Here is a 27,585-nt window from a genome sequence, read left to right on the forward strand (position 1 = left end):
GAAGGAACTTTGAATTCCATGGTGGAAAAATTACATTCCTTTCTCCAGCTGGTCTGATCTCATTAGGGAGAATCTCTCCACGTGGGGCCAGCAGTGACATCTCTCAGACACATGCTCATCTGCCTTTTCCTCACGGACAGAGCAGACCTCAGGCTCAGAATGTGGAGCATCCACTTAAAATTTGTGTTGCTTTCATTCTATTTTTACAGTCACCCACTATTTATGCCAAGTGATACTGGTTTTCCCTGTAATGCGGTGATACAAAGTCTTCTTTATAAATAAACGTTAAGCAAGGAAAAAAAGTGAGTTACTTGGAAAAAATATTAAGCAAATGATATTACATATGGTTCCTGGATTATGGGAAATGGTATGAGCTAAGCTATCAAAGAGGGACAGAAATTTGCTAGAGACAGTGAGAGTATTCCTGGTGTGTGGACTTTAGAAAAGAGGCAGGAGTAAAAAGAGAGAATAATAACCAGCTCAATCTGGAGGTTGCAGAGTTCACTACTGATAAGTAATAAGGCTAGAAGTACAAAACTATTAAAATTCCACTAGTAACAAAGTATTTACAAACCTGTCACTAATCGTTGATATTCATAACTGCTGTTTCTTGTCATTTTTTACATGGACAATTTTCTTGTGTGCCTGCAGATCTGAGGAGAAAATTAAGCACTTCAGTCAACTTAAATCTGAACTTATTCTTAAAGACAATACTTTGAAGAAGATACTTTGTTTAATTATGGAACTTAAAGTAGCAGCCCAAAAAAATTTCATCCTGAAAAGGCTTTTCTGGAAAGTAGGTGTTTTATTTTTACTCTTTAAAGCTTGTTTTACCTGATTACCAAATCTAAGCATCAATTAAAATATCAATAAATGTCTTGTATTCTGATGGTGTGTTTTAAACTGTTGATTAAATTTAATTCAGTGGCGTTGTAGTGCTTGAAAAAGTGTGGTGGGATCAATAATGTATATGTGTGTGTTGTGGGGAAATGGGAAGAGAGAGGAGTGTAGCAAAAACCAGCTCACGTGGGGTTGGATGGCAGAGTCAAAGAAGAGAGATATTGAAGGGAAAGTTTTTGGCATGCAAGACATATGAGCACGGATGGTGAGATGAGAAAGTAGATTTCAAGAAGTTTTACTGTGCAGGTTCCTCTACAGTAAAAATATAATTTAAAAAAATTCCTTTTGAGTGTAGGACTGGTATTTTAAAAAATGTGACTCCTGGGGAGCCAAGGCAACCTGTTTTCACTCAGTAAGTTATAGATTCATTTTCAGTTTCAGGGGAAGGTGTTAGAAGTGCAGGTGAGTAATGGTGTGGTGCTAATGAGCCCAGGAGTGGGGCAAGCCCTGCCTGGGCTGAATGTTGCATTCTAATTCTGCTCAGTCGTCTCCTACATGGCTGCCACTGTTTTACTGAGCAGTTGTGAAGCACACAAACTCCCAACTGTACAAGACAGTACTGGCCACTGCTTAGGTGCTTCACCTGTAGGATGACCAACCATTTTGGTTTACCCACCATCACCCCTAATTTTTGCTCTGGTCACCAGGACAGTGGTCTCCTGGTTGTAAGTAAAAAGTATGTTTTTAATTGGGTTATATTAGTATTAAGGAGAGATATTATAATTCACTTTTTTACCCAAAGAACAAATCATTTTTTCATGCTTTTATTACATAAGGATAGACAGTTTTAACAACTGATGCTGGCAAAGGCAGTGGCTCACGCCTGTAATCCCAGCACTTTTGGGAGGCCAAAGCAGGAGGATGGCTTGAGGCTAGAGGATTCAAGACCAGTCTGGGCAACATAGTGAGACCATGTAGCTACACAAAAAAATTAAAAATTAGCTGGTGTTGTGGCATGTACCTGTAGTCCCAGCTATTGGGGAGGCTGAGGTAGGAGGAACGCTTGGGCCCAGGAGTGCAAGGATACAGTAAGCTATGATCACACCATTATACTCCAGCCTGGGTGACAGAGTGAGACCCATAAACCAACCAACAGAACAACTGATACCTTAATTAGCATCTTTTTTCCCACTTGCTTTCACAGACCAGTGACCTTTTCACTTTCCTAGTGAACAAACTTCGTGAGTACTTGCCGGAATCTAGGGATAAGAATGCACTTGGAAATCAAAGGCAAAGGGCTGATGAGCTGATGTAAGTACTAACTAGATGATCACAGATATTTTTTTTCCCTAGGGTGTTAAAGATAAATGGAAAGCACTGGACAAACTATATGCTGTATTAATGATTAATGTGGTTGTAAGTTTTGCTTCGCATAGATTTTTTAAAATAGCATTCATTTTGTCTTAATTTTAAAGGACAGATACATAAGAAACTAGTAATACTGGCTTCCCCAAGGGGGAGGAAAATGGGCATTTGGAGGAGAGACAGTTTTCATTGTATTCTCTTTTTTACCTTTGACACTTTGAGCCAAATATTATCTATTTTAGAAAATTAAAATTATAAAAGAAAATTTTAAACTAAAGTAGTACTTGAATATCCTAAAAACTCTGAGAAAAATATACATATGAAAAGTATTAAAATGACTTAATCGGGTGTGGTGGTGCATGCCAGTAGTCCCAGCTACTTAAGAGACTGAGGCAGGAGGATCACTTGAGGCCAGGAGTTTGAGGCTGTGGTGTGCAATAACTGGGCCTGTGAATAGCCACTGTACTCCAACCTGGGCAACACAGTGAGATCTCTATCTCTTAAAAAATAAATGTCTTAACCAACATTCAGCTATTCATTCATTCATTCAACAAACATTTTTTGAGTACTTGCTACGTAGCTTTCACAGGCACTCAACCAATGTTGGCAATTTGATGTACAGAATTTCTTTCCTGTACTTTTTGCTATATGGATATCTGAAAGCAATTCTAGCAAGGATTACCACTTTTGTGGAATTCTGAGCTTCTAATAAAATCATACTATTTCCATGCTTTTTTCTCTTCGTTTTTTAGGGCATGCATCGAAATTATACAGACCCTAGGACTGATGTTCAGAGAAACAGAAACTGAGTCATCACGCCTGAACACATTGGCAGCTAAAAAGTAAGATCTTTTCGAGGACATTGGGACCTGGTAGTTGCAACCCATTAACTATTCTTGTTGAGTGTCTTCCAAAACTCATAACTCTCTAACGTCTCTGTTCAACCGCCTCCTAAGTATATTATAAACTTTTGTTTCTCTACTTCCTTCTGTGATGAACAGATTAATTGGCACATGCTGAGTTCTCTCTGTCCCTCTGGGTTATTAAGGGTACAAAGATTTTCTTAGCATAATTTTATTTTTGTCCTAGTATGGTGAATTTGAAAAAGACCAAATGAGTCATCATACCTTAAAAGCCAAAGGATCTCCACTAGAATTTCCCAGAGTATTTTTATAGCCACACAATAGAAAAATTGTAAAGGCAGGAGTTATAGTAGCCTCATCTACTATATAATTGTGTGACTTTGGAGTGAATGACCTTGGAGGGTTTATTAACAATATAGGGTGAGCCGCTGTAATAAAGATATTCTAAAATACATAGCCCAGAGAAGATAGAAATATGTATCTTCCTTACATAGCAATCCGGAGTGGACAGTCAGGCTTTCCTCCACAAGGTCATCCAGGGACCCAGGTTCCTTCCCTTTTATTACTCTGACATCTTCTATCCTGCTGTCTTTGTCCTCATGGTTGAAGCCAGCTGATCTTCATGACTTCATTATACCCTGCGGCAAGCAGAAACAGAAGTAAAGGGCAAGCAAATTTCCTTTTTAAGTGAGGAATATAACACTTCTGCTCACATTCTTTTGGTGAGAACTTTAGGCACATGGCCATACCTAGCTGCAAGAGAGGCGGAAAATATGTCTGTAGTTGCACAGCCATGGGCCTACCTAAACTTTGGATGGCAGCGAGGACATCTGTTATTAAAAGGAAGAATGGAAGAATGGAAAAATAAATAAATAAATGAAATGGTCTCTGGGTAAAAAAGAAAGAATGGAAGAATATATAGTTGCTGACAGTAGCATTCTTGGCCACACAAAGTGTGTGTTTGCAGTTTTGCACATTATCTACTTGAATTTTTAATATGTGTTTATAGACTGTGAATTATGTCCTTGAGCAATGTTCTGGCTAAAACCTTATTTTTTTCCTACTGTCATCAATTGTTTATCTAAATTTGCTGTATTAGAAGGTGGAGGAAGGATTAGGGCCATGGATTCCAAAATACTCAAACCACGAGGAAGAAATAAGAACATTTAGTAATATTTTTCCAGGCTATTTATTAAAGACCTTTAAAAATAAATTTAATGATAATATTCATTAATATTGCTTAAGCAATTTATGTGCCAGGGATTATGGGCACACTATGCTTTATAGCAGGGGTGGGCAGTCATTTCTGTAAAGGGTCAATAGTAAATATTTTGGCTTTTCAGGCCATATAGTCTCTGTTGCAACTACTCAACTCTGCCACTATAGCACAAAAGCAGCCATGGACAGTACATAATGAATGGGCACAGCTGTGTTCCAATAAAGGTTTATTTATAAAAACAACCTGTGGGCTGGTTTTAGCTATAGGCCATATTTTGCTGACCCTTGCTTTACAACAAAAAAGAAAATACACTCTGTTATTTTCTCTGAATATTGCTTTATGCGATTGGTAGTACTTCCACTTCCCCAATCTCCAGGATGGAGGTTCAAGATTATTTCTGATATTTCTGTCTTCTCCTAGATTTAAATTATTGCTACATCTCTCTCTTTTTTTGGAGACAGGGTCTTGCTCTGTCACCCCAGCTCACTGCAATCTCACACTCCTGGGCTCAAGTGATCCTCCTGCCTCAGCCTCCCAAGTAGCTAGGACTGCAGGTGTGCACCACCACGCCTGGCTAATTTTTCCATTTTTTGTAGAGATGGGGTCTTGCTCTTGCTCAGGCTGGTCTCCAACTCCTGTCCTCAAGCCATTCTCCAGCCTTGGCGTCCCAAAGTACTAGGATTATAGGCATGAGCCACTGCACCCGACCTATTGCTACATCTTGTTACTCTTTTTCTCCACCTTTTAGTTCTTACCTTTCTATATCCAAGTTGAAAAAAATCACCCTTACCTCTGTTGTAAAGTGTCGCTTTTAATTGTTTTGTTTTAGCTTGATGTGATCACATCAGCCCTACTATATCAAGCCTCTTCTCTGACTAATTCTTTTCATGTCCTTCAGTACATATATTATATTGGTATAGTAGAGTCTGGTCGTAATACTGTCTTTTTTCAGCCAATTTTGATATGCGTAGGGTCAAGTCATGTTACCCATAGTATTAACTAGCACAGTCAGTGTCTAATATAACTGTATTAGTCTTCTATTGCCATGTAACAAATTACCAGAAACTTAGTAGCTTAAAACAAAATGCATCTATTATCTCACATTGTCTGTGGATCAGGAATCTAGGCCCAGCTTAACTGGATCCTCTGCTCAGGGTCTCACAAGGTGGCTTCAATCAAGGTGTAAGCAGAGGCCGTGGTCTCATATGAGGCTTGGGGTTCTCTTCCAAGTTCATTTGGGTGGTTGTTAGCAGAATTTATCTCCTGACAGCTATAGAACTCAGGCGGTTTGTTTCTTGGCAGGAAACTATTTCCGAGCTCAGGGAGGGCCTAAGCTCTCTTTTACAGGGCTCACCTGATTAGATTAGGCCCTTAGGATAATCTTTTTTTTTGTTTGTTTGTTTGTTTTTGAGACAGGGTTTTGCTCTGTTGCCCAGGCTGGAGTGCCGTACTATGGTTATAGCTCACTGCAGCTTTGAACTCCTGGGCTCAAGCGATCCTCCCGACTCAGCCTCCCAAGTAGCTAGGACTATAAGCACATGCCACCAGGACTGGCTAATTTTTAAAAATTGTTTTTTTTTTTTTTTTAGAGACAGGGCCTTGCTATGTTGCCCAGGCTGGTCTCATGCTCCTAGGCTCAAATAGTCCTCCTGCCTCGGTCTCCCAAAGTGCTGGGATTATAGGCATGAGCCACAGAGCTTGGCCAGGATAATCTTTTTAACTCAAAAGTCAGCTGAATAGGGGCCTTAATTATAGTTTCAGAATCCTTTTACCTTTCCCATCCAATGTAACATAATCACAAGAGTGATAATCAAATATATTCAGAGATCCTGCCCACACTTAAGGGGAAAGGATTACATAGGTTAGGTATACAGCAGGGTGGGAATCTTGGAAGCCATATCAGATTTCTGCCTACCGCAATAACGTAGACTGATTTATGAGACTATGAGTTTTCCCTTCAAAGTGTATATTTTAAAATACTCTGTAATACATTCAAAATTCATACACTGGAAATAATAACAATCTAAACCATGAAAGTATTAAACTGTTGGGGCTGGGCAGGGTGGCTTATGCCTATAATCCTAGCACTTTGGAAGGCAGAAGCAGGAAGATTGCTTGAGGCCAGGAGTTCAAGACCAGCCTGGGGCAGAGGGAGACCTTGTTTCTGCAAAAAAAAAAAAAAGAAAAGAAAATTTTTTGTAAACTAGCCAGGCATGGTGGCACACACCAATAGTCCCAGATACTTGGGAGGCTGAGGCAGGAGGATCCCTTGAGCCAGGAGTTTGAGGTTGTGGTGAGCTATGATGATGCCATTGCACTGTAGCCTGGGCAGCAGAGTGAGATCTTGACTCAAAAACAAAAGCAAAAACAAAAAAAACCCCACAAAGTTCTTGAAACTTGATGTTGGGATATAAAAAAAAGAATTAAACTGTTGGGGCTATTTTTAAGGCTGTGATGTCAATCCTATAATAAGTCTCTATTTTCAGGATGAAACTATCATTTTGATTAAAATTTCTTTTATTATTGGCCTAGTAGATTTTAAACTGAGTTGGCAGAATGGGTGGATTTCAAATTAAATTCCACTTGAGCAAATATAAAAGCAGTTATTCATTTCAGCATTTTCCTCTTTACTATTTTCATAAGTGGAGATTTTTAATAAACCCATTTTGCTATATTCTTCTTGAAATGTGCCACATTCTTTCATATCCTAGTATTGCTAGGGTTGCATTTATATATTATCACAGCAAGTGACCCAGAATTTGATAGTTCCTTTTCTTAGGCTTGGATATATGATACTTTGAAAAGAAGTTATTACTGAAAGAAAATAAAGGACTATAATTAAATATAACAGTGAGTGGAATGCAAATTCAAACTTAATATCAAGAAAAGCTTCTAAAGAAAGTGTTCTGTTGATTTTAAAAGGGTTTTCTAAAAGTAAGATTGGCCATTTTAAGTAGCCTGAATAAAACATTAGCAAATACCCTGTAGGCTATATCCTGCTTTTTTTTAGAAATGTACTAACTCATATGATTCTTTTCCAGACATGAGAACTGGATTTGCTTTTTGAGTTAGAGAAAGGAGAATTGTGATTTTTTTTTTTTTTTTTTTTTTTGAGACAAGGTCTCATTCTGTTGCCCAGGCTAGAATGCAATGGTGTTATCATAGCTCACTGCAACCTCAAACTCCTGGGCTCAAGCAATTCTCCTGCCTTAGCCTGTGAGTAGCTGGGACTGCGGTCGAGAGCCACCATGCCTGGCTAATTTACACACACACACACACACACACACACACACACACACACATTTTTTTGTAGAGACGGGGTCTTGCTCTTGCTCAGGCTGGTTTCGAACTCCTGGCCTCAAGCAATCCTCCCACCTCTGCCTTCCAAAGTGCTAGGATTACAGGCATGAGCCCCTGTGCCTGGCTGGAATTGTATTTTTATTAGAATTTAGGTTAATCATGGGCTTCTAATCATGGTAATGGCTTCAGTGATTGTAAAAAGACTAGAAAGCCTCAGATATAACTAAACAAGGACTTTTATAGTCTCCTTTATTTCATTATGAAAGGAATGCTAATGGTTATGGAGAATTTTTGTATGGACCTACCTTTAAGTTCTTTTACTACTCCTACCCCTCAAATCTAGTCTGACATTGTCTTCAATTAGGCAACTGATTTTTCTAGAGGTCTGCCTTCGGCTCCTTTTCAACCATACACGGGTTGGACTTGACATATGAAGATGGTGTTACTAACCCATCTCCTCGGGATGCACATTTTGAATTGTGATTTTTTTTTGCCTTTTTATTTTGAAATAATAGGACATATTTAACTACATAGTAATAGTTAAGTAAATTATCAGTGTAGGTCAATGGCTAGTACATTGCATCTGAAAGCAAAGGACCTGAAGTTTAATACTAGTTTTATTAATTAACAGCTAGTGGTATTCAGTGGAGCAGTAAACCCCTGAAATGCTCTGTTGAAAGGGTTCTGGAGTCACAAATCTTGGGATCAAATGAGCATTTTAAGAAATGCTGCACATTATTCACAATAACCAAGAAAATGAAGCAACCTAAGTGTCCAGCAATAAGTGAACAAATAAAGAAAATGTGTTGGCCAGGCGCGGTGGCTCACGCCTGTAATCCTAGCACTCTGGGAGGCCGAGGTGGGTGGATCGTTTGAGCTCAGGAGTTAGAGACCAGCCTGAGCAATAGCGAGACCCTGTCTCTACTGAAAATAGAAAGAAATTATCTGGCCAACTAAAAATATATATAGAAAAAATTAGCCGGGAATGGTGGCGCATGCCTGTAGTTCCAGCTACTTGGGTGGCTGAGGCAGTAGGATCGCTTAAGCTCAGGAGTTTGAGGTTGCTGTGAGCTAGGCTGACACCACAGCACTCACTTTAGCCCGGGCAACAGAGCGAGACTCTGTCTCAAAAAAAAAAAAAGAAAATGTGGTATATATACACAATGGAATATTATTCAGCCATAAAAAGAAGGAAATTTTGTCATTTTTGACAACATGGATGAACCTGGAGGACATTATGCTAAATGAAATAAGCCAGGCACAGAAAGACAAATATGAGTTTAACTTTTGTGATCATGCATGATCTCGCTTATATATGGGATCTAAAAAAGTCAAACTCATAGAAACAGAGAGTATAGAATAATGCTTGTCAGAGACTTGGGGGGTGTGAAAGAATTGGGAGATGTTGGTCAAATGGTACAAAATTTCAGTTGTATACAAGACATAAGTGCAAGAGATCTATTGTACAACATGGTGACTATAGTTAATAATAATGTACTCTGTACATGAAAATCTCTGAGAACAGATTTTCAGTGTTCTCACCAAATAAAAATAAGTTTCTAGGCCAGGCGCGGTGGCTCATGCCTGTAATCCTAGCACTCTGGGAGGCTGAGGCGGGTGGATCACTCAAGGTCAGGAGTTCGAGACCATCCTGAGCAAGAGCGAGACCCCGTCTCTACTAAAAAAATAGAAAGAAATTATCTGGCCAACTAAAATATATATAGAAAAAATTAGCCGGGCATGGTGGCACATGCCTGTAGTCCCAGCTACCCGGGAGGCTGAGGCAGTAGGATCGCTGAAGCCCAGGAGTTTGAGGTTGCTGTGAGCTAGGCTGACACCACGGCACTCACTCTAGCCCGGGCAACAAAGCAAGACTCTGTCTCAAAAAAAATAAAAATAAAATAAGTTTCTGAGGTAATGCATATGTTAATTAGCTCGATTTATGAAATATGTGTACAAATGTATACATAGTTCAAAATATCATGTTGTATACCGTAAATACATACAATTTTTATTGGTCAATTTAAAAAACTTAAAAAAAAAGAAATATTGCGTACTCTTTCTTTGTCCTGGAGATATACAGTGCATATTAGCATATTGAAGTCTCTGAGAAGTCCTATAGTAAAGATATCCAATAAGCTTCGTTTAATCAAGTATTTCCCATACCTCTTTTGACCACAGAATCTATTTTGACTGTAATATTGTCTGGAATTAGTAATCCACAAAAAGCCCTTTGGAAAACATTGCTGCAAATGAAATCATCCAAATCTCCCTTAAATCCAGGTTTTCTAAGCTTTCCAAGCTTTGTGTACTTCTAGAACTGTACTTGCTCTGAGCCAAAAGACCAAGAAATTATATTTTCATTTAAATTCTTATCTCTATACATTTCTCTGCATGTCCGAGGGTCCAAAAAGTTCAGTCAAGGTTGGTCTGCAATTCTTTGTTCTTTTAAGTATAATTATATTGTCTGCAAACTTGGCTTTCCTGAAAACAAAACTTTACTCATTAATTGCCTTTTATTTATTCATTTCAGGGGAACACTATTTAATCTCTTGGTAATTTTAATTAGTGAGCCTCAGATTCCAAAATCTTGTCCCATGTTTGATATCCAGTTGGTGGCTGATTCGACTTTAGTTGAAATGTCTTTTGATGCTAAGGTAAGATGAGAATTTTGGAGGTAAACTATAATTCTTATCTTTTAATGTGGACATTGTAGAGTATATAAATGTAATTAAATCAAAGAGTAAATGTTTTGTCATTAAGCTTAAAACTTAGATAACTATTCTGTCAATATTAATATATTCATTTTATATGTTTTAATGTATGTAAACTAAGGAAAATAATTAGCATTCTTGGGTGAGGCAAAGTCATAAAATGTAACCAAAATGTTTGTATCCTCATAATATCCTGAAATAAAAATAAATAAAAAAGAAAAAAACAACAAAATTATAACCTTTATTAAAATAAAAAATAACTTTTCATAAAAAAAATCTGTTTATGGTCTCTCTCTATACAAAATATTGACTTATATGTAATTCCATAGTCGGAGTCTAACTGGGGTGAAAAATCACTGTCTTAGAGATTTTAGGGTTAGTTCTCATGTTTTAGTTTTAGTTCTTAGTTTTAGTTTATGATCTCCCTACCTGTATGAGCAGTGTAAACTCTCAGTGAGAATTATTTGTTTTTCTAAGGTTGTACTAAAACATGAGAAACACCAAACTGCCTAGAAAGTATGTCTTCTGAGAGAATAAGTCAGCTTATCATTATTTTATTTTGAGCCAGGCCAACACAGCTTTTTTGTTTTTGAACGGATGGGACATAATTTGTTCTTAAACATACAATCAGGGTTATGTTTTAGAAAACTCATTTATTGAGCATCTATTATGGGCAAACAGTGTGCTAAGTGGAACAGTAAGTAAACCGACAGAATCTCTGCCTTCATTAATCTATAATCTGCTGAAGGCAGACATTAATCAAATATATCCATGAATATATAGTTACAGACTGTATATGGAGTGTCTCCAATACCACTTTCAACGATGGAATGATTGGGTTAGGGATTAAAGAATGGCATGGTTTTGGAGCATTTCAGGTTGTTAAAAATAAATAAATGAATATATAAAAATAGTCAGTGAGATGGAAGCAAAACTCAGACAAACAGAGCTGTTAAAGAAGCTAGTGCAGTAGTCTAGGTGGGGAATGATATGGGCCAGAAGGAAGCCTTCCTTGACTCCCAAATGAGACTAGTCCTCCTTTTTAGAGCGCTCTTAACATCCTGTACCTTTCTTTCATAGCCTTTGTTTCAGTTTATAATTATGCATTTGTTTATTTGATTGTTAGATTGCTATTTGTTCCCCAACTGGATTGTATATTCCATGGGGGCAGGTACCATGTCTGTGTCGCTTTCCTGTGTATCCCCAACACCTAGCACAGTGTGTGATGCATATTTGTTGAATAAATAAATGAAAAGGAATAGTAGTTTTAAAGAGGATAGATTCCTGAATTTTTTAGGAAATTGAGTTGATAGGTTGATGTGAAAATAAAGTGTGAAGATTAAAATATGACTTTTAGATTCTGGCCTGAGAGTCAGATAGGAATTACAGGAAAAAGAGTAGGTTCAAAGGAGAAATAATGAGCTTGGTTTTGGATTTGTTGATTTGATTTGCCTATGGTATTTCCATTTGAAAATATCTCGTGGGCAGAATAGATAGGTCTGGGTTTTGTTTTCTTGTTTTTGGACTTGCAGATCTGTTGTACTCGGGCTATTAGTGCAACCGTCAGGAGATATTTTATAATATAAATTTTGGTCCCAAGGTCTAATACAGCGGGAGATTTCATACTAGAGCTCTTCCTTGCAAAGAATATGGTTAGGGAGAATGTGTTGGCTTGCAGCATGCCCACAGAAACTTCTCATGCACCAAGTGGCTTATGGGCCAGAAGACAGCCTAACCAACTGTTTGGAGTTCCTGAGAGCAATAAAATGTCTCTAAGGCCTAGATTCACCCACACCACAGAAGAAATCTTAGTTCAAGTTGGGCATAAGCCTACATTACCCAGAGAATCTCTCACCTCCACTCAGGGGAGCATATTTCTACATTCTTAATATACATTAACTGCCATGCAAGTTGTATTTAACTCATGCTAGTTTTGAGCCTGGGGCCTTGTGAAGCATATGTAACTCACACATCTCTTTACCTTGGGAGCTACAAGAACAATTTTTCAAGTTGCATATAACTCATGCACAGAAAACAATAAAAAATAACAAATTTTTCATTAAATTAGAAAGGATCATTTTGTTTTTGAAGTTTTTATTCTATTTTCATAGTAAAACACTCTGGCCCCAAGGAAAAAAAATTTTTTTTTCTAGTGTGGCACTCAATGTGTTAAAAGCAAGTAGTGTTGTTGATCTGATTAATTTTGTAAATCAAGTCTGTGATTTTCTGTGTTAGTATTCTGTGGCCCATTGTAGCTTCTTTTCTTGACTCACTTTTTGGAGCATTATTAAAGATATAGTCTTTTTATGAGAGCCACTTTATTGAGAATGATTGAACCAAATAGAACAGGAAAATGAACTACACTAATTATATTTTCAGTTAACCAAAGATTCTAAGTACCTAAAGGGAATCAAAATTACGATTTTCTGTCTCAGTCTATGATATTGTATTGATTACTCTTGAAAATTCTAGTTACAGAAGCTTATCCTGGAATATACAGATACAGCTACAGCACTTTTATATGAGATACTTCTTGTCTTTCAGCAGGTACAATATATTCATTTATTATATATTATGTGACTATATATTATATGACTATTATGACATATGTATATTTTATATATTATATGATTAATATCATAACAAAAATGCTTAGAGATGGTTTCCAAAACTGGTTGATTTAAATGACACTAACTTTGCTCTCAAGTGCTCATCTGGCTTATTTTCCAAAATACTGATTTTAAAGATTTGATTAATCAGGATAAAAACGTATCTGAGAATGAGTATCCTTTTAAATACAATTTGAACTTCACGAATATAACCTGTTTATTTCCTTGAGTCTTTTAGGGAAATCTTGGATTGGGTTCCACCAAGTTTGCTATTAGCTGGATGATGTCCTTTCTACAAAGCTGTCCTGCCATAGTAAGTACCTAGAAGCAAAAACAAAATCACCACTCAGGCCTAATTAAACAGATGCTGTTGTGCTTAATTAATAAAACACAAATTTTCTGTATGGCATAGTCAAGTTTTATCAATCAGAAGCAAAATGTAAATTTGACAGCTTTATTATTTTAATTAAAATAAAATATTTTTACATTTTGGACCTGAATGTTTAAGGTGCTGAAATGCTATCATAAATATGATATTTATTATATGAAAAACTCTAAGATATATGTAGAAAATAGACTATCCAATTATTGGCTGTATAATTAAGAAAAAGATTGACAGTTACCTTAAATAGCCAGAATGCATACTACTCGGGATCACCTGTGCACTGTGTCTGGGCAGCTGCCATCCTAGTCCCTACCATTTCTCTCTTTGACAGTACAAGCCCACCTCAATGGTCTGCTCCTATCTTCCCACCAGATGACAGCTCAAGGGATCTATTTAGAATAAGGATCTGATCGTCATCCCTTGCTCTAATCTCTCAACAGCTTTTCCCTTTGAATAAAGACTAGAGTACAAGGCTCTGTACATATGGCCCTACAGCCTCCCCTGGTTCCTACCCCTCCAGCCATGTGGGTCTCTTCCTCACTGTTCCCTCCCCACCCCAACTCCATCACAAGACTTTTCCCATTGCCTCTGTCTCTGTCCAAATGCCTTTCCTTCCCTTTCCCACCTGGTCAACTCCTACTCATCCAGCGGGCCTCAGGGCTCCTTCCTGGGGTGGGCAGTGGCAGGTGATTCTCTGACCCCTCTGACGAGTCAGCTTCCCCGTATAGGCACACTTAGTGCATAGCACAGTGTACTTTCCCCTCTTTATAGGGCTTGTCGCTATTGCAGTCCACGTTTGTTTGTGTTATCTGCCCTGTTGTAGCCACTAATGCCCACACATGTTCTGGCTCTCTCCTTCAAGGCACATGGTAGGATTGGACTTCCCTCCTCATTTGAAATTAGGTGGATCTCTGTTCTTGCTTTGGCCAATGAAATGTGAGCCGAAGTGGCCTGTGTCGCTTCTTGGCAGAAGCTTTCAGAGCCAGTGTGTGCCTCCTTGCATTCTCTCTTCCTTCTGGGTTCCACATGGTGGCTGCTCCGCCAACTGATGGCCCTGAGCCAGTGCTGTGACCAGAGCCCCTACTAACCTGTCAGGGACATTCAGTGTGAACAAGTAAACCTTTGTTGTTTTAAGCAAAACACTGGTATTTGCGGGAGGGGGGTTGTTACCATAGCATAACCTAGTCCATCGTGACTGATACACTTTCTCTTCCAGCAGACTGCAAGTGCCACAAGGGTAAGAGCTATGTCTGTTGTGCTAGGCACACAATAGATGTTCAATAAAGTATCTGCTGAATTGATTCTTATATAGGCTTTATCTTAATCTCTTCTCACCTCCCCAAACTGATTTCCAATTCAATGTATGTTGACGGTATGAATACATGAAGGAAGGGAAACTATCTTCAAAAGGTAGTAATCTAAATGAAATTTTCATTGCTAATGGAGGACGTGACACGAAGTAATGTATTATCTTTCTATATATGAACATGCCCCTGTTGACATTGGTGGTTCCCTGCTTTGAGCTGTTTTTCTAGATTGATGTTGAGTCTGTCCTATGGAATCTAGATTCTCTTATCAGATCCCTGTGACAGGTTTACTAAATGCTGGCTGAGGCCAGGGGGTACACTTGTTAGTAGAACAGCCAGCTGCCTTGTACAGAGATTGAGCCCATAAACTTGGCTCCTTCAGCAACACACAGATCCCAGCTGGTCTCAGACTAACTTCAAGGAATGTTTTAAAGTTATAGTCACTCACAGTGATGGAAGTTCTTACATGCAAGATGTGAGACCCCTACTTTTTCCATCCAGTGGTTGCAGACCCTATCATATGAACTGATGTGTGGTAATCTGGAGTCCTAAGGACTCCAAGTAACAGGAAAGTTTCTTTATCAACCTCCAGAGCTGGTTCACCAAAGGGATTGAATATGAGGCCAATCTGTGACCATGAAGTGTGTTAAGATGAAAGATGGAAAAAGGCAAAAGGACCACCAGCCCTGTTGAAAGTTTCAGTATCAACTCAGTTCCAAGGCAGAAACAAGACAATTTGAGAGAAATTTGCAAGCAAATTTGCAGTACCTGCATGTCTGATTATCTCACTTGGTTACAGCAAGGTGCTAAAGAAGTTAAAATTTTAATCCTATTCAGTTGTAAGAGTCTGACAAAAATAAATAAATAAAAACAAAATTTTAATCCCTACGTGGGCTGATTAGCATTGCTCTGTTCCAGTGCACACACTCTCTAACCTCAAGCTGTGTTTGCCAGGCAATATATGTTTAGTCAATATATGTAATGTTTGGTCAATGTATGTAAATGGATCTGGACTGGGAAAAACCCACTTCAAACCACTTGCTGTACTTGGGAAGGGTCGTTAGCAACACATTACAACAGAAAAGGCAACACATTCTCACTGATGCCAATTTAATGGGCATGCAGGGTGACCTTCTAGGGCTTGCAAGGGCACTAGCATTCTTTTCTGTTTTTCACAGTAGCCTACGTTTATGGATAACAGTTTGAAAATACCAGAACCAAAACAAACAAACAAAGAGAAAACAACTTATAGAATCCATTGTTCTTGTTTTTGATTATTTGGCTTTGTTGTGAATAAGACCTTTTTTGGGGAGAAGCAGGAATCCAATAACTTCACATTATGGCTACCCTTTTCCACTTTAATTTCTCCCTGAGAAATGACACCAGAAGTGCTGCTGATGAAAACCCCAGCTAACAGTGACATCAACATCGCTTGCTTGTGTCGGGCCTGGTTTGCTTTGCTTTCTCAGAGTGGTGTTTTTCAAGGTGTGGTCTAGGGAACAAATCCATCAGGATTGTCTGTGGTAAATACCTGGAGGGTGGAGCCAGTATTCTGCATTTTTAGTGAATTTTCTAGGTGATTTTTAAGCATACTAAAATTTGAGAACCACTGCCTTGTAGGAATCTCCTCTCTGGGCCATTTGTTCTTACCTGTAGAGAATTAGATAAACCAGCTTCCCTACTTGTATTAATCCATTTTGTGCTGTTACAAAGGAAAGCCTAAGAGTGGGTAATTTATAAAGAAAATAGGTTTATTTGGCTCATGGTTCTGCAGATTGTACAGGAAGCATCACACCAGCATCTGCTTCTGGTGAGGGCTTTGGGGAGCTTCCAACCAAGACAGAAGGTGAAGGGGGAGCAGGTGTGTCACATGGTCGGAGAAGGAGCAAAGAGAGAGGGAGCAGCTGGTGCCAGGCTCTTTTAAACACCTAGCTCTTGCATGAACTATTAATAATAAAGGGAGAACTGATTATCATGGGGAGGGCACCAAGCCATTCATGAGGGACCCATCCTCATGACCCAAACACCTCCCACCTGGCCCCACCTCCAACATTGGGGACCAAATTTCAGCATGAGATTTGGAGGGGCCAACATCCAAACCACATCACCACTGCAGGGGGCTTTAGCCTTTATGAGTTCCCCTGCCATCCCCATTCCTGCTTACAATATTCTCCTTACACTTTGGAGCCAAACTTCTTTGAAAGTCACTACTGGTTCTGACACTGCTTGTAGGGGGGGCAACTGGTAAACCCATATTGGTCTATGATCCAGTGCATGCAGCCTACATGTAACTGCACTTTCCTTGTTTAGATTACTTTTGTGGCCAGTATTGTGAAACAAGTGGTGAAGGGGCTTTCAGCTTCATTTCAGCTGCTCAGTCCCTGCCAAGCCGTCCTGTTGTACCAGCAGTTTTACATCCTCAAGAGCTGCCTGCAGTACAGCAAGACTCTAGCTGAGTATATTAGGAATGACTACAGAGAAGAATTCAGGTAAGAAAAAAGTCTGATTCTAATCTGCAGTAAAACACCACTCATTTCTGATTTTCATGCAAACCCTAAACATGGCCCAATATTTAGAAGATTAGGTGACAGGAAATTCTATTTTTGTTTTTAATAATATTTCACTTTGATCTGAGATAAGGGAGGATTTGGGGGACCTCTAAGAACCATTACCATCTGAAGTATATTTCCAGGCCAGAAAAGACTAGTGAAACGTCAAACTCTCTTTGAGGAACTGTTTCTCACTGTCTTTATTGTAGCTGCATTGACAGAAGTAGTTATGATTTTAACCTGCTGTGGATAATTAAGAGTAACAACCTATATTGAAGGGGATGATAAATTAGGGGTTACAAATTCAACTGAGTCATTGGGAAGAAGCAATTGATAAAGGAGGAACAATTAATGAACATGCTCATCAGGGGGTTTTGTTTGTTTGTTTCATTTACCCCTCTCTTTCAGTTAACAGGACACTAAGAAAGAGCTGAAGCCAGCCTTGGTGTCATCAGCCAGCCCGTGCTCCTGCACCCCAGGGGCTCCACTTTTACTTACAGGCTGGCACAGCCACGTGTACTTAGCGGTACAGCCCTGCACGAGCACCTATTGGAGAGCCCCAGGTTGTGTCTGACTTAAGATGCAAAGGGTGCAGCAGACATAGCTTTGTTGCTCATTTGGATGGAGACATAACAGGATGTGTGGGCATACATTAATGCTGTTAGACTGACTTTTAAAAAAAATTTCAGCCCAGTTTGTGGACTATGCTTTTCTTCCATATGGTGTTACACTGGAGGTTCCATTCTGGCTCCCATAAAAGGGATTTCTTTGGCTCTGAATTTATTCAAACAACCCAATTCCCATCCCTTCCTACCCCTACCTCCTCACTTAAAAAAAAAATTAAGGTAAAATTTGCATAGCATGAAATTCACCATTTTAAAGTTTGCAATTCAGTGGCTTTTAGTATATTTCACAGTATTTTGCAACCATCACCACTTTCTAATTGCAGAACATTTTCTTCACCCCATAAGAAACTCAGTATCCATTAAGTAGTCACATCCTATTGTCCCCTCCTCCCCAGCCCCTGGAAACCACTAATTTCTGTCCTGGTGGATTTGCCTATTCTGGACATTTCCTATAAATGGATTATGTAATACGAGGCTTCTTTCACTTACATTAGTGTTTTCAAGATTCCACGTTGTAGCATGTATCACATAATCAAATTTTTAAAACTTAGTTATGAACATTTAAAAATCAAGACAAGTGGCAAAAATGGTGTCATGCTCCTAGATGACAACAGTTGGGTGGGGCTGAATAGCAGCTGCCTGCGCTGGTGGCTCATCACTGCTCAGTTTGCTGCCATCTCCTCCTCGTCCTCCTGCTTACTCTTATCCAACCTCCCTAACTTACATTACTCATGGGCATTTATGTTTGCGATCCTTGTTTTATTTATTTATTTTTTTTGAGACAGAGTCTCACTCTGTTGCCCGGGCTAGAGTGCCGTGGCTTCAGCCTAGCTCACAGCAACCTCAAACTCCTGGGCTTAAGCGATCCTACTGCCTCAGCCTCCCAAGTAGCTGGGACTACAGGCATACGCCACCATGCCCGGCTAATTTTTTCTATGTATTTTTAGTTGTTTGGCTAATTTCTTTCTATTTTTTTAGTAGAGACGGGGTCTCACTCTTGCTCAGGCTGGTCTCGAACTCCTGAGCACAAATGATCCACCGCTTCGGCCTCCCAGAGTGCTAGGATTACAGGCGTGAGCCACCACGCCCGGCCTGGATCCTTGTTTTAAACTAGTGATTTTCAAGTTGCTTTGCATTATCATCACCTGAGTAACTACGGGTTGCACTTCCCTAATCCAAACGCCTGAAATTCAAAATGCTCCACAATCTGAAACTTTCTGAGCACCAACATGATGCTCAAAGGAAATGGTCATTGGAGTATTTTGGATTTCAGATTTTCAGATTAGGGATGCTCAACCAATGAGTATAATGCAAATATTCCACAATCTAAAAATCTGAAATCCGAAGCACTTCTGGTCCCAGGCATTTTGGATAAGGGATACTCAACCTGTATTAAAACATACTGATACCCGGGTCTCACACGTAGAGATTCTGTTTCAGTATGTCTGGGGTGGGGCCAGGGCAGTGACTTTTTTAAAGAAGCTCTCCAGGTGATTCTAACATGCACTCAGGGTTGGGAGCCATTCTTTTAAGTCATCCAGGGGGGTGAAGGCCCTCTCACCTTTGTCTCGTCCCATGGCCTTTCTTCTGCGTTTACGGAGGCCTTGGGGATCACCCTACTCTTCCCTCTTGACTTGGCCCTAGTGGTCAGCACAGCTTGACCCTTTCATTTCAACTCCCCACTGTGCATTGCCCGAGAAACCAAGAAGCAGGAGTCTCGGCTCATACTGTGGCAAGGACATCCTGGCTCCCTTATTAATGCTTTGATGACTAATGTATTATTCATGAAATTCACTTCCTTTGCTAAAGTAAAGTGTTTCAGTGAGCTGAAGGGCACACCTATCAGGCATTTTCTAGGTCACAAATGAGGGAGATTGGAGGGCTGAAAATGCCGACCAAGTCTTATGGCTTAGGCCCCCACACCCAACAACCCTACCCAGTGAGCATGAACGGGCCCCTGTGAAAAATTCTTGTATTTAAAGCTCTCTGTTTTCTTTTTATGATTTGCAGGTATTTTATTCACATGCCAGCCTTGGAAAAAAGGCTCCCATTGTGTTACCCTATTACTCAACCTACTACTCAACTTTTTCATGAAGTTCTGAAATTGGTTGAACAGAAACAATGTGTAAAATGTTAATAGGAGTACAAAATGTTAATCAGGTGTCAGCTTAATATTTATGAGAAACATTTTTGATTTATTGTATGTCTGGCTATCTGCAAGTCTTATAAACAAAGGTGTTATTTGAATGGTCCATCAATGTCTCTTGAAGAGAAATCTTTAAAGTTTTTTACCTGCTACAAAAACAAGAACTGTCTAAATCCATTCTGACATAAAATGGTGCCTACAAACTAGCATTTCTCCAGAAAAAAGTTCCTAAAAACAAAAAACCATGAAGGGAACAGAAGCCCATGGAGAGCAAATGTGGAGAATACAATCTGCTGAGTTTCACTGGTGTAACAATGGTGAGGGCGTGAAGCCACTGAAACATCCCAAGATCAATTGCTGTGGAGAATACAAAGGACAAAGTGACCATTTGAGAAATGCTGAGCAATAGGATGACACCCTCCTCCACCTGTAAAAATTCGAGTGACAAAAGTGTTCGTGGAAGAATGAGCAAGAGGACACAGGCTTAGCTGTATGGAGTGTCAGCTCCTCTTTTATCACGGGGACAGAAGCTTGGACTTTCTTCAAGATTAAGTGGGTTCTGCCACTCTGTTTCAGGTGCCTGTGGGCTAATCTGAGCAGTCTCATGGTGTCTCTGTGAAAGGGACATTGTCCATGAGCAGTTATGGCCCTCCTACAACCATTTAAAAAAAATGTCTTCATGATATTTCAGGGCAATAAACTAAATTCAAGAAGTACTTAATTTTGGTATCACTGTGAGCTATCAAATTGTGTACTTCAAAGATCACAAGAACAGGGCTCTCCATTCAACTTATCATGACTTGAGGGAGGACCTGAAAAATATCTCACCTCGGAAGAAAGAGCTCCCAAGCCAGATTTGCCTCTGTTGTGCAGTGGAGAGAGAATTACACTCACTCAGGACATTTTTTCCTGGTTCTGACTGAGCTATTTGATAACAACCAGCTATTTGACTTCAAGCAACACAGATCCCCTTTCTAGGCCTCATCTGCTTCTTTCTGGGCTTCCTCTGCTATGAGGAAGGTGGGCTAGCTGGTCTCTAAGTCCTCTTCCAGTTCTAACATTCTCTGCCTGTGACAAGACACTTTACACTCGGAAACGGGGTTGTGTGTTCCTCTGCTATCCTGGCTCAGCAGATGATTCCACACCGGCTCCAAATAATCCTGCTTGCTCTGGACCCAAGATTTCCCTTTCACCTGTCACCAACATCACCCAACAAAGTGTCAAAGCCTTCTCTGCCATCACTCAACCAGGATCCAAGTTTTCTCCCTCCACGTTGGGGTCAGAGAGGGGAGCAGAGTGGTGTTGATGAGTGTTGTGGGCTGTTGGATGGGGGATTATTCCCAAGAGATGGTCAATCAAAGGAATATGAAAAGAGGCAAACATCACTTCACACTGGACAAACGATGCTCTGGTGAATGGCAGAACACACAGGATGACAAGAAGATCAGCTCAGCTCTGCCTCAGCTTCAAAGCAGCACCCTGCCCTGGCTCTGAGCTAGTCACAGTGCAGGCTCTCGGAAGAGCTGGGGGTTTCTCTCCCACATGTCTTCTCACACAGATTGCCTCTCCTGTCCCACTCCTCTCTTTGCCCTGACATCTTGCTTTATTAATCCCTGGGAACAAAAGCTCTGTCAGAATGTACCTGAATCTTTTCCTGTAGGGCTCAAGTCAGTGGCTTTTGGAGAACTAATTGTTGAACATCTGTCACCTTGCTTTTCTTCAGTCTAGTCCATATGACTCATGTCTATTCATTTGCACAGTCTGCTGGGGGAGAGGGGAGACCAGAATTAACACTTTGAAGGGTTACCCTACTGTGTTTTCTACCGTGTTTTTGTTTCTATTATTGCCAAACGCAAGATCACTAAATAATCCGTCTCAATTAGTGATCAGACACAATTAACATTTTAACTATTGACCTTAATGGCAAAATAATTATTTTTCAGGAAATCTATTTGTAGAAAAAACTTAAATATAAATCACATAAATAACCTTTTAAGAATACAGAGGATTGCCAAAAAGATAAGCACACGTAGTTTTCAGGCTAAGTTCAAGATTCTAGACCCTTTGACCACCTTTATAACATAAGCATTGCCATTCACCACCTCCACAGTAATCAGCTCTACCACTTAAAAAATATATAAATGATATATGTGTAGGTTATATATAAATATGTATAATTAAAAATATATATTATATAATAGGGGATAAGAGCATTGGTTTTGAGGCCAAAATGGTTGAGTTTAAATCCCAGCTCTGCACTAGTCTTGGACCTTGGGAAGTTACTAACATCTCTTAGCTTCAGTCAAAGCAAAGATAACGTGACCTACTGCACAAGCTCGTTAGGAGATATAAATGAAAAGGTTTTGGTAAAGCACAAAGCATCACGTCTGGCATGTAGTAAGGACTCAGGGTGTTTATTTACTATTAGAATAACAAAGCTGGATGGGAATTTAGAGACTAAGTACTGCCCTTATTTCTTGGACCAGTCTGGGAACCAGCCAATATACTCAGAGAACCCCTGATCTATATAGCATTGGAGAATAGACTCATTTGAATAATACATTGAAAATTCAACTTTGCTTTAGCAGGAGTGTGATTTAATTGACAAGTGACTATTTCTATTACTTCCCACTACAAAGGACTGTTAGCTGTAACTGATACCATCAATGCAAGATCTATGTGGAAAACATTCTTCCCAAGGGTGGACAGAAAGCTTTTTAGTCACATAAACTTTTTTCATCCTTTGACTTAAACAACTAATTGTTAGCCGACCAAACTGAAGTAGCCATTCTGTACTTACAGAGTTCTTAACTGGTTCACAGGTAGTGTTAGAGGAAATATATAAGGAGTTTCTTAATTTTACTGAAATCTAAATACTCTAGATACTATATAAAAAGAAAAAAGCTTGAAGTTCCTATAACTGATAACATTTTACATATTTCCATATTGAATCCCACTCTCTAGTAGTACCACTTTTAATTGTGCATAGGGCTGCTTGAGAGTCCATGAACAAATGTGCTATAAGGCAGTTGATAAGAGCGGTCAAAGTTTCTCGGCTGCTGACAGGCTGCAATCTGTGGCATTCTATTTTTTTTCTGAGGCTAGAACCACTTGTTTTATATTTAACACATTTGCAGATTAGAGGTTCAGTGATAAATATGGAAAAGAAGCAGAAATTTCATAAAGAGATACATCTGATAGGATTTTTAAAGAGTCAGGGTCTTGCTTTGTTGCCCAGGCTGGAGTGCAGTGGCTATTCACAGGTAGGATCATAGTGCACTGCAGCCTTGAACTTGTGAGCTGAAGAGATCCTCCTGCCTCAGCCTTCCAAGTAGCTGGGACTACAGGTGCACACCACTGCGTCGGCTCATGATAGGAATTTTTGAGCAACTCTTTTTTTTTTTTTTTTGAGACAGAGTCTCGCTGTGTTGCTCGGGCTAGAGTGAGTGCCATGGCGTCAGCCTAACTCACAGCAACCTCAAACTCCTGGCTGAGCAACTCTTAATAGTGTTAAACCACTCTGTGATTTCTCTTTGTTCATTGTATTTACTTCTAAAATTCAGTGCAGGCTCATAAGGTCAACTAGAATTTGGCTCTCTGTAGGAGGGAGATAGTCAGCAATTCTCCATCCAGACCAAACATTTCTTTGTCTGGATATCTGTGCCTTGTGGATCTGCAGCTTTTCTCATGTGAGGGAAAGCAACATGATTCCTTGGCTAGAAATCTGGTTAGTGTAACTTTGTGGATAAGAAGTTATGTCAGACCTTGTTCTGAATCTTGCCTACCTGCTTATTTTTCATTAGATTTTTGGCAGGTTTGGAAGGTTCTTTCAGTACCTTCATTTTATCTATTATAATAAAAAGCCTACCTTAAAGGGTTTTTATGAATATTCATTAATTTATATATAAATATCTAGTTCTGTGGCCAGCATATATTAGGATGAACCATATAGCATTGCCATTTTCAAGTCCAAAATTGTTGCAATTCACAATTCCATGTGGTTCAAATAAATAGAACCCCCTCAATAAATGGCAGCTATTATTTTAACAGAAACACTAACTTGCTTAGTGACTTTGTACTTCAAATATATAGTATGTAATTTGTTCTCATTTCCCAAGTAGCTTGGCATTTTGTTATACCATGGCTTATTCTTGCACAGATTTGGACAAACCATAAATCAAGTCATATAGTTCAAATACAAATTATTGTATGGGTATGTTCAGAATGGAACTGTTAATTTTCTTGATTGCCTTACCCAACAATAAAAATCTGTTCTTCCACAAGTCTTCTCCAAGTGGACGACACTCTCCTCACTCCACTGCTCAAAGGAGAAACCCACGAGATCTCTGTGCTTTCTCCTTTCTTTGTAGTCCCCAGATGCAACCCATCAGCAGTGCTTACTGCCAATGTCTTAAAAATTTATTCCTGATCCACTGACTTCCCACAATTTAGCTATCACCCTAGTTCAAACCTCCAGCACCTACTGTAATAGCCTATGCAGTCACCTTTGACACCTACAGTTCATTCTCTAAAGTGAGAGTGATCTTTTGAACAAGGAAATCAGTAAATTTTCTGAATTAATGAGAAAAAACCTTTGTATTGTCTCTCATTTCCCAGAATTAAATCCCAAGTCCTTAACCCTGGTCTTCAAGGCCCTTCATGACCTGACCTGTGACTACCTCTGTGGCCTAATCCAAATCATTCTCCTCCTCACTCCCTGCTCCCCAAACACATTGGCCTTTGTGCTGTTCTTTCAAATGAACACCCCAAGCTCTTTCAGGCTCTGGAAATTGGCAGTAGTAAATGCTTTCCCCCCTGATCTTCAAATATCATTTCAAAGAGAGCTTCTTTGTTCACTCTGAAGTATCCTCCTACCTGCCTGCATTACCTTTTAGTGCATTTGTTTATTTGCTTGTCCTTTGCAATGTAACAATTTAAGAGTGTAAGCTCCATGAGGCTTAGGCTCTTATGTTTTGTTCAATGCTATATCCCCAGCACTTGGAATAGTGACTGGCACAAACTGCCTTATCTATTTTGAATAAATGAATGGACTAAGAAAATACAAATTAGACTGAGGATTAATTACTGGCTTACGATTTCATTATGATTTTTTAAACAGTCAATGTGATGGCTGATCTGCAAAGATGTCCCAAACAATACTCTCCCTCACTACAGTTGCATGTTATTCCTCCCATTAAGAGGTGGAGTTCGTGTCCCTTCCCTTCTCATCTGGGCTGGGTCTGTGACACTAACAGAATGTGGAGGAAATGAAGGTCTAGGACTTCTGAGCTCAGACTTTAAGAAGATCTGGCAGCTTCTGTTTCTCCCTCTTGGACTCTGAGCCACCAGAAGAAGCTCTGGAGGACGACATCATGTGCAGAAAGAGACCACACAGAAGAGCACCGGCCCCAGCTGCCACTTCACAGCCAACTCGTGGGAGACCCCAAGTGAGGCCTATAGAAGACCTGCCCACCCAATCCATAGAATAGTGAGATATAATGAAGGGTTGTGTTAAGTCTCTAAGTTTTGGAGTGGTTTAGATAAAAGTTAAGAACATTTTCATTTATTATTAAACAAAATTATACATTATAGCAACATTAGGGTAATTCCGAATTCAATAATTCACCAACATCAGGTCTCTCTAAACAGTCCAAGTGTTTTACTTGTCTATATGCTCTTCCAGTTCTTTTTTCCTACATTGCTAAAATCTTAATTTCCCCTTTTGTCACTTTGAATGGATTTGGTAATATTCCACAGAGTTTTTTCTAGTCCCTTCCAAATGGGATTTGGTTTTTTAACTATCTGTTCAGACACAGCAGCATCCATGCCATCACTGTCCCTTACTGGAGAGGGGCCCTAGGAATCATACAGCACACACGCAAGCTGACACATAAGGCAGTTGAGCACTGATGGTATATCACGTACAACAGCTAGACTCAGATTGCTCCTTTCCTCGCCCCTTCCTTCTTTCAGCCGGCCCTTAGAAGGGGCTGGTGAGGGAAGCTGGGAAAAGATGAAATCTTTGGAGGTTTGTTGGTTATATAGCTGAGAGATTGCCTGAGAGATTGATTTGATACCAGACCTTGGGTCGAAGGGTTTTTTCCTTCACTTTTTTTTTTTGTTGTTGTTGTTGTTCTGATCTTCCTTTTCCTTTCTTGTTGCCTTCTACTTGGAAGGTGACTTTGACTCTGGGGAGCTAAGAGGGACTATGGGTTGGGCAAGAGAAAGAAAGCAAGATTTGCTTAATATTTGTCCCAAGGGCCAAAGGGGACCTTTTAGTTTCCTTCTTAAGTGGTCTGCTCCCTTGAAGGCCCTGGGATGGGCGTGGGGCTTGAGGGAAGAATGTGTGTCTATAAATAAAGTTGTTAGATTTGACCGAAGCACTAAGCCCCTTCCCTCCTCCCCTCTCCTCTCCTCTCCCTACTCCTACTCCTCTCCCTACTTCTGATGGTGAGGGGGACAGAGGTGTAACGCTGGTAGCAGTGACTGTGGATATGGTGATTTTTCATTTGGTTTGTCAACCAAGGAGGGCTGTGGAGGAAGGGGCGGGAGGGTAGAAGTCAAATGACCTAGGGCTGCTAACACCACTAGTTCAAGTACTATCTCTATGGGTTTAGGTGGGCTGTCTTGCAGTATCTGCCATTATTTATAACATTGTCTCTTCAGGGAAATTATTCTGTCTTCCACACAGCTGACCTACAAATGAATTTGGAAAGGATATTATAAAGGGAGTATTTTACTTCTAATAGCAACTATAACCACCAGAGGGCATAGTTGGATTAGGAAGAGAAAGAAAGGCAAAACTTGGGTCTAACCATGCAGCATTTTTTTTTTAATTGTGAAAAACACAATGTGAGATTTACCCTCTTAACAAAATCTTAAGTGTACATTGTTGTTACCTATATACCCATTGTTGTACAGCAGATCTCAAGAACTTTTTCATCTTGCATGACTGAAATCCTATACCCATCAAACTGCAACCAATATCCCCCTCTCCCAGCCCATGGCAACTTCCATTTGACTTTCTGCTTCTATGTGTTTGACTACTTTACATACCTCATATAAGTGCAATCATGCAGTATTTGTCTTATTGAGATTGGCTTATTTCACTTCGCACAATGTCCTCAAAATCCATGTTGCAGCATGTGACAGGATTTCCTTCTTTTAAGACTGAATAATATTCCATTGTGTGTACATACCACATTTTGTTTATCCATTCATCCACTGATGCAAATTCAGTTTGTTTTCACCTCTTGGCTATTGTGAATAATGCTGCAATGAACGTGGTAGTACAAATATCTTTTCAAGATCCTGTTTCCAATTCTTTTGGATAAATACCCAAAAGTGGTATTTCTGGGTCATACGATAGTTCAATTTTTAATTTCTTTGAGGAAACTCCATACTGTTTTCCGTAATGGCTATACCATTTTACATTCCCAACAGCAGTGCACAAATGTTCAAATTTCTCTACATTTTCACCAACGCTCTTATGTCTTTTTTGCTAATGGCCATCCTAACAGGTGTGAGGGAATATTTCATCATGGTTTTGATTTGCATTTCCCTAATGATTAGTAACTCGGGGCATCTTTTTCTATACCTGTTAAACATTTGTATCTCTACTTTTGAGAAATGTCTATCTAGGTCTTTTGCCCATTTTAAAAT

General features: G+C 39.5%; 1 protein-coding gene and 1 long non-coding RNA gene across 3 annotated transcripts in view; one reads left to right on the forward strand and one right to left on the reverse strand.

The window, feature by feature from the left end:
* The window catches only part of C6H12orf56 (chromosome 6 C12orf56 homolog), a 67,106-nt gene extending 47,047 nt beyond the window's left edge, over positions 1–20,059 (forward strand). Inside the window, exons 6-13 of the mRNA XM_045553444.1 lie at positions 652–796; positions 2,045–2,151; positions 2,958–3,047; positions 10,121–10,244; positions 12,774–12,848; positions 13,149–13,223; positions 16,913–17,091; positions 19,788–20,059. Coding sequence (XP_045409400.1) covers positions 652–796; positions 2,045–2,151; positions 2,958–3,047; positions 10,121–10,244; positions 12,774–12,848; positions 13,149–13,223; positions 16,913–17,091; positions 19,788–19,914 — 922 coding nt within the window. The 3' untranslated portion in view covers positions 19,915–20,059. The remainder of the gene's footprint in view (positions 1–651; positions 797–2,044; positions 2,152–2,957; positions 3,048–10,120; positions 10,245–12,773; positions 12,849–13,148; positions 13,224–16,912; positions 17,092–19,787) is intronic.
* The window catches only part of LOC123639562, a 96,061-nt gene that overhangs the window by 46,450 nt on the left and 22,026 nt on the right, over positions 1–27,585 (reverse strand). Inside the window, exons 3-5 of one of the 2 annotated variants that reach the window (XR_006735757.1) lie at positions 21,566–21,687; positions 3,559–3,706; positions 575–653 (exon numbers count right to left, since the gene is read on the reverse strand). This is a non-coding gene — a long non-coding RNA (uncharacterized LOC123639562). The remainder of the gene's footprint in view (positions 1–574; positions 654–3,558; positions 3,707–21,565; positions 21,688–27,585) is intronic. The other variant, XR_006735758.1, reaches the window with a different exon arrangement.

This window comes from Lemur catta, chromosome 6, assembly GCF_020740605.2.
Source record: "Lemur catta isolate mLemCat1 chromosome 6, mLemCat1.pri, whole genome shotgun sequence".
Taxonomy (NCBI): domain Eukaryota; kingdom Metazoa; phylum Chordata; class Mammalia; order Primates; family Lemuridae; genus Lemur; species Lemur catta.